Genomic DNA, 7,642 nt, shown 5'->3' with positions numbered 1-7,642 from the left:
CGTTAATGGAAGGGCGATTTAAGCCTAAAAATTATGTTAATGACAAATTTGATCTAATAAGTGGAAGGAGGACATTTTTCGGTCATTTCTAATAGGTTAGGCATTTTTGACCCCTTCCCCATAAGATTATACTGGACGGCACCAAAACTTAAATCAATTAAGTATTCCTATGGAATCGGAGGAAAGTATCACTCCAGCTAACATAGCATAACAATGAGAGAAAAAGCCATAGCAAAAGTTGGAAAAAGGAGCACAGACTCCCACGACGATTGGCAGAAGCAGCACATCTTTGCAGCTCAAAGATCAAGCCAAGTGTAAAAAGAAAGAAAGATACTCCCTCCCTCCCATATTACTTGTCCACTTTTCCATTATAAAAGTCAAACTATATAAATCTTGACCAACATTTGGAGATATGTTTTTTTCACCATACTAATATGAGAAGAATTGCAACTTGTAGTTTTTAAATATCTAAATTAAAATTTTAAAAAAATTGAATTAATCTAATCTATTTAGCTCCGAAAATTAGTCAAATTAACTCTCGAAAAACGAAATTGGACAACTAATATAAGATACCGGGAGTAGAAAAGCTTCTTCCATTATTCTCCTCTTTACGTATATCTCAACGAGGGCATGTTGGTTGCATTTTATCTTTCATAATACAGTTGCAAAGTTGGCTTTCCACTTTTTTTGAATAGTGGGTACATCTCAAGATATCAAAATATTGATCTTGCTATGCTCAATTTACTCATTTATTGACTAAAAGCCGCAAACTTTATTGCTATTTGAAATGGAAGAGCGTATGAAGAAGTATAGACAGTTGAGTCCAGAGAGAGCCAAAGTGTGGACCGAGAAATCACCAAAATATCATCAACAGCAACAACCAAATGATGGAAAAGTGCCAGTGGTATACTATCTTTGCAGAAATAGACAACTTGAGCATCCTCATTTCATGGAAGTACCCATATCTTCCTCGGATGGCCTATACTTGAGAGGTAATGCCGCTCGGATTATTCGTTCAGACATATACTCAATTATCTGTCGTGTTTTTCTTTTATATACTCCTTAAAAAAATATTAATCAGGAAATAAGATATAATCTCTCTTCATTAAATATTTACTCTATTTATATGTCCTCTCTCCTGAGGTATTTGTAGTCTTCAACAATAATTATTACTAAGGGTAAAAAATTATTAATTTTGTTTTAAACTTCTAATATGACAAATAATTTGAGGCAACTATATTTTAGAAATCACGACAGGTAATTTGAGACGGAGGGAGTATGATGAAAATGTTTATGGAAAGTAAGTCACAAAATCTGATTACTTCTGTAATTTATATGTCTTCTTGCAATCTTGAAGATTTAATCAAGAGATTTAACGTTCTGAGAGGCAAGGGAATGGCTTCGTCGTACTCTTGGTCCTGCAAGAGGTAAGACTCAACAAGTTCAATTTAATTGTAGAATTTTGCTTTTAGTTTTTGCTTTTAGTATGTGAATTTCACATTTCTGGTGTGTTATTAACACAGAAGCTACAAGAATAGATTTGTGTGGCATGATCTTTGTGAAGATGACCTAATTCTTCCTGTTCATGGTAATGAATATGTTCTAAAAGGCTCAGAGATTTGTGAAGAATCCAATTCAGGTATTTATTACCTATTGTAAACACTTTTTTTGACCTATTTTCTTTTCTGGAAGTCTTTTTGTGCTCGAAATTCTTTTGTAAACAGGGACATAAGATTTCTGCTATCATGAAACCGCAAGTATAGCTGGGCCTCAATTTTTTCTTTGGAAAAATTGACTGATGTAACTGATTATGCTCCATAATTACACTTTATAACGGTACTTTTAAATAATTACAAAACCTAGTTACTCCATATTTTACATCTTATAGCAGAATACACGTATTCTTAAATTGTAGGCACGATTCTTGTATGAGCACGCATACTGTGTATATGCTATCAGTGTATATATATTGTATTTACAATGTATCAATGTATGTACATTGGTATTATATGATCGTGGATATAGTGTATATACTACGTTTTGAAAGAAAAATACTGTTATGTTTTGGAAAAAAATAATGTCGCTATATTTTGCAAAAAAGGATAATAATCTCGCTATTTATGAAAGATCCCCTTTTTCTTTTGCAGGTCGCTCCAGTCCCGCGAAAAATGATAGATTGTCAAATCCAAAAGAATTACCGGAATCTCCAGCTTCTAGAAGCCAAGATGATCCCTCTCCTCCATCTAGCACGAATGAAAGATGTGCAAATAATTCTTGTGATGGTGAAAATCCAAGTTCTTCGGATATTTCCCCAGTGTCCTTTTCTGGTAAATGTTCTTCATGTAGAGAAAGCATGATCAATAAGACTGATGGCCTGGCTGATGCCTCCACTAAGACTTGGGAAAATACAAGCAGTACTAATACGCCTCATGATACTTTTAAAAGAGGTGTTTCAACAAATTATTGTCCTTCATCAGGGGTTGAAAATAATGAAATACGCGTGGAGTCAGCTGCACATCCACCATCATCTAGTGGTAGAACAGATAGCTTGATATCTCTCATCAGATCAGATGTTAGCAAGCTCAGCAGCTTTAGGACTAGACATGAAAACGGGGAGTGTAGCATTCCATCAGCAAAGCTAAAGCCGCATAATATGCTAATGCAACTAATTTCTTGTGGATCATCAATTTCAGTAAAGGATCATAGATTTAGCCTTATAGAACATAAGTACAAGCCAAGTTTAAGTTTAGGAAAGCTTGATTGCCTGACAAGGAATCTGAGGCTGGAAGAGGAGGAATATTTCTGTGCAAGCTGGACAGAGTGTACTGCTAAGAGGTTGGTACTCTGCTTGCACGTGCTACTTTGAAAGTCATCTTCTACTCGGGCTACTTAATACTCCCTCAGTCCTAATTATGTGACAATCTTTCTTTTTTAGTCAGTTTTAAAAAGAATGACATTTTTCCATATTTAGTAACAATTTGACATCAAACTTCCTATTTTACCCTTAACAAAATGTTTATAGCCGCGGAAATTTCTATGGCTTACTTTTGAAATACTTTAGACCACAAGTTTCAAAAGTCTTTCTTAAACTCCGCGCCGTGTCAAACACTTTCATGTAAATTGGGATGGAGGGAAGTAGGAGTTTTATCCGTGCGGAATTTTAAAATTTCTAACTTCAATTACACAAATTATTACGTCTTGTAAATCAGGATTATGTCTCAACTAAAGTCCCCTAGACAAGAAATTTATGGCTCTAATGTTCCAAACATCAGCTCCCTATTGTGCTACTAGTAGATTATGTGCTGTATAGTTTTGAATGACATCTGCCTAGTTAACTTGTCTTTTTAACGATCTTTATTGTCTTGAATGTCAACCTTCATCATATATATGATATATCAAGATTGTTAAGGCATGAACAGTCTCTGTCTTGTTAAAACGTCTTGTAATGATCTTCCTGGGCTCATGTGCTAACTGTCATCATGGCGTATTATCCTGTTGTCTTGTATGTCAATTCTTTCTTAATTAACCCTTGCACATATTTTTCATTGCTGGAGGATATCATAGCACGTACAAAATAAATCAGTATTCTGAAAATCCTTTAAAGAACTTTTGTTTTGTAGAAAAATTAACGATCACCTAGTTTGTGAAATAGTATGCCACTTGTGAAAGAAAAAAGTGTTTACAGAACTTTGGTTTAACGATTAGTCTTGCCCATTGTGCTCGATGTTGTTGAACTTGTAAGTCGACTATGCTTTGTGTAATACAACTTGTAACTCGACTATGTTTTGTGCATTACAACTTGTAAGTCCATTATATTTTGTGTATTACAGCTTCTCTCGGTTTTACTTGTTCTATTTTAAAAGAAATTCTGCGATGTAGGACAAATAAGCAGCTTGCTGGAGATTCGGTTAGAAATCAAGAGGGGCCAAGCTCCAGATGCTCAAAGTCCATTCAACATTCCACCAATGCTTCCCTGAATAATGGTGCCAAAAAATGAGTCGTTGAGATCCCGTCTTCCTGAAGGCCCAAGCATCTCAGTTGAAGGAAAACTGGAATTAGCTACGAACTTCGTTGCTAATCCTCACTAAATTGCTCGTAGTTAGCTACCAGATTTTTTTGATGATCCATCGCTAAATAGGATTAGCCATAATTTTGCCGTTTAGCTATAGAATTTGTCTGCCGCTAATTCCTGTTGTTTTAGTAGCGAGTAAACAGTTTCATAACCATTACTTCTTGCATATCAGGTTGAGCAAGTGAGCGAATTATAAAGCCTTCATTGGGAAAGAAAAAGCCCACTCTTACAGAAATGAGAAAGAAAATGTGATCAAATTGAAGGTCAAGTTCCTAATTAAGTAATAGATGCTAATTTCCAGGCTTGCTTCTGGAGCTCAAAATATGATATGGTCGAAAATCTCTTCCAATTACTATGATCTCAATTAAGAAATAGTTTTGAAGAAGTATTGGAAGCAGCATGGGGTAAATGAGTATTTGCTGATAGGAAATTTGTGGTGAGTTTTAATCTTGTCCTATTAGATCCATATAACAGCAAGAGAAAAACATCTGATTCTTCTACTATTTTGTGCAATAAAGTACATTTTACCAAGCTCACAATGCAAAATTCTTGACTGTTTCAACTGGCGCATACCAAATTTTTCCTAATTAAGGATGGTAAATAGTTAACCGTGGGACAAGAAATATATTTACTCGCATTTGGTACTTGTCCCGAAGCAATAAATTAACGTCATTTATATAAATTTGTACTATCATTTATCTCAATTTATTTCATATCTGATGTTGCATTTACTAAGAGGAGTTTCAACTTCAATCTTCCAATTTGTGACAGTTATGCTTTGAATTTCAGTGCTAGCCAATAAGTTTTTGTCAATCCACGTGTGCCACTCTCTTATTGGTTTTACTAATTACTAAAAGAAATTTCAAACCACTGAATATTGAAATCTCCAAGTCTTTTGGCTTATAGAGCATGCCTTCTACTACTGGTCCAAAATTGATATGATCGACTTCGCAAACTCAGTTTTCACTTAATAGTGTTTGGTCAAATTGGTTTTTGGAAAAAAAAAAAAAAGTTTTTCTTTTCAAATATCTGAAAATTTGAAAAACATCATATTTTTCCCTTGGGGACGTCCAACAACATTATATTGAACCGTTAATTACACTGTAACTTTCCAAACAGACTCTAAGCCACCTTATCGATTTAAATAGCTATGCTTTTGGTAGGACCCATGTGGAAATAATACAAGAATCTGATCCTTCGCTCATGCACATTTCTGAAAGTCCCAAAAGCTGAGAACTCTAGAATACCCTATTTTATTGAACTGGCATGGACCAATTATTCCAATATGCCCAGGAAGTTAGTTTTTACTCAAATTAAAGGGTACTGAGCTGCCTGTACGTCATAAAGGTTGCTTCATCACGTGTACTGCAAAATCACTATGAAAAAGAGAACCTTGAGGCAATTAAAATACATTCTTTAAAGGCCTTTTATTTATTTTACCCCTAAAATAGAGACTAGATTTGCATATATGTTTGAGTTTGATGCTTTAGCTTATAACTACTCATCTTTCTCACGCTTTTTAGGCAGTACTCACTTCGTAGTAACCAATTAGGAGCTTAGCTTTTAAATAAAAAATCTAGTATTTTTATTAATTAGGGACATGTCTAGATTAAAGGCAGCAATGGGTGCACTGGTCATTGCCTTCCGCTTGACGCGCTTTCATATGTATGGAGATTGACACTTACATACAACTTTAGAGAGCAATTTTGGCAATCATTTAGCCAACAATTGATATTGCTACATGTAAATAAAATTTAAAAAAAAAAAAAAAAAAGATATTGCTACATGTAGCCTATAAAATATTGGTAGCGGGTAACTCCTAATTTTACCTCTTTCTTCAATATTTTACTAACCCGCCTCCGTTCTCTTCTCCAGCAATTCCTCAAATAACCCAATAAAACTCTTAAGATAGTCCTCTCTGTAGCCAAAAAAGATGGTAGGTCGCCAGAAATACTTTTCTTTATGTCCAAGATTACTTCTACTTTTCCATCTAAAAACTTTTTTTATTGTGATTAGACTTCGTTTGAAACATCTAGATACTGCTATTTACGAAATTTGAGCAATATCGAAGGTGATTTGTATTGGTTTCTAGTCAAAATTAAGAGCTAAAATTGACGTTGAAAACATTACTTCTACATGTATATAACATTTGTATATATTGTATATTATTATATATCACACAGAGATTTTCATGGATAAACACAAATATACATAATATATTGGAGATAAGAAGATATTCATGCATGATATACATTGATATACAGTAAGGTATTAGATATGCTTTGTCCCTAAAACCCATTTTTGTACATCCTTCGGTGCACAACCACCATAACCTCTAGCCGTTCCACACTCCAAATAGATAACCCCAATAACGATCCCGAATTTGAACATAACACTAAATAGTTGGATAAAGAATCTCATAGCCTCGACTTGAATTTTATTTTGTTAAGAATGACTAGATGAGGATCTGTTAAGACTTATTGCTGTTGTATTAAGAAAATGGAGATGGAGAAATCAATTCAATCCATCATTAAGGGAGAGCTAGGTATTTTATGAACGAATCTTGAGGAGTAGTTACAATTGTTTAGTGGTGACGAGGTGGTGGTGAAAGGCGGAAAATATTGAATAAAAGGGGGGAGAACGAGTGAGGAGTCTATTTTGCTGGTGGAAGGTGAACAAGAGTTGAGATCAATGGAGTAAAGGTAATTGATAATTTTGGTGGAGGTAAAGTAATCTGAAGATGGCTATGGGTGGCGAAAATGTAGTCGAGCTGTGGTGGATGTCGTTGGCAGTGTGATGGTGTTGTCATGGCTGAGGGATGGTGTTGTAACAGTCCAACCCTCTTTTTGAGAATTTATGTATTGTTTCATGATTTGAGGCTTCATATGTATAATATTTTCGGATTTGTTGGCATGCTTAGGTTGGAACTCGAGGGGCTCGGTAGGTGTTTCAGAACCACTAGCTGATACATGAAGTTATTATTCTTGTTGAGGCTGGTCCCTCCTTCGCGATTGCAAAGGCACTAGTCGCGAAAGCAGTGCACTAGTTGGTTGTGCATTGCGACTGTGGGAAATAAAAGCGTGACAGCAAAGGGTTAAGCAAGGTCAACCCCCGACCGATTCTTCTTCGCGACTGCAGAGGTACTGACACGATTGCTTAGGCCTGGGAGCATTTGCTTCGAGAATGTGGGAGATGGAATTATGTACGCAATGAAGGAACTGAAGCGTATAAATTATTGAGTTCAAATTACAGCAGTCATTTCTTGAGTTTTGGGGTTTTGGAGCTCGTGCATGAGATCTGAAAAGGTCGAAATTTGAGCTAAAATTCAAGTTATAATTTCTTAAGCTAAATCCAATAGTATACTTGATTTATACATAATTTGAACAATTAAATTGTGAGATTGAAGCGGCTAAATTTGAGAATTTTAGACCTAAACCTAGAATTGAAAAATCATTGATTTGACTTGAAAAACATTATCAAATTAATTTTTTTATTATTGGGTTGGACTCCATAGCTTAAGGTAATGCGTTCATGCAATCATTTCCGAGGGCAGGTTTGAGTTGACCAAGA

At 35.1% G+C, this 7,642-nt stretch overlaps 1 protein-coding gene across 2 annotated transcripts; it reads left to right on the top strand.

Annotated features, from left to right (window-relative positions):
* Positions 1-422: 422 nt before the first annotated feature.
* Positions 423-4,238, top strand: LOC132051146 (protein SOSEKI 3-like). 2 transcript variants are annotated; one of them, XM_059442417.1, is made up of 5 exons: positions 423-992; positions 1,358-1,427; positions 1,524-1,639; positions 2,148-2,835; positions 3,880-4,238. In XM_059442417.1, exons 1-5 carry the CDS (start codon positions 788-790, stop codon positions 3,995-3,997), a joined length of 1,197 nt encoding a protein of 398 aa, XP_059298400.1. In that variant the 5' UTR covers positions 423-787; the 3' UTR covers positions 3,998-4,238. The 2 variants fall into 2 exon arrangements, with proteins under 2 accessions (XP_059298400.1, XP_059298401.1); XM_059442418.1 differs by having other exon boundaries at positions 857-992; positions 1,258-1,427.
* Positions 4,239-7,642: the final 3,404 nt, after the last annotated feature.

Source organism: Lycium ferocissimum, chromosome 3 (genome assembly GCF_029784015.1).
Source record: "Lycium ferocissimum isolate CSIRO_LF1 chromosome 3, AGI_CSIRO_Lferr_CH_V1, whole genome shotgun sequence".
NCBI classification, from domain to species: domain Eukaryota; kingdom Viridiplantae; phylum Streptophyta; class Magnoliopsida; order Solanales; family Solanaceae; genus Lycium; species Lycium ferocissimum.
Note: the sequence above shows the minus strand (reverse complement) of the source record. Positions and strands in the feature narration are given on the sequence as shown.

What these genes read in the sequence shown, in the direction of transcription:
- LOC132051146 (XM_059442417.1), top strand. Translation starts at nt 788, where the DNA reads ATGGAAGAGCGTATGAAGAAGTATAGACAGTTGAGTCCAGAGAGAGCC. An exon ending in TACTCTTGGTCCTGCAAGAG is followed by an intron (nt 1,428 to 1,523) that starts GTAAGACTCAAC and finishes TTATTAACACAG; the next exon opens with AAGCTACAAGAATAGATTTG. An exon ending in ACAGAGTGTACTGCTAAGAG is followed by an intron (nt 2,836 to 3,879) that starts GTTGGTACTCTG and finishes TCTGCGATGTAG; the next exon opens with GACAAATAAGCAGCTTGCTG.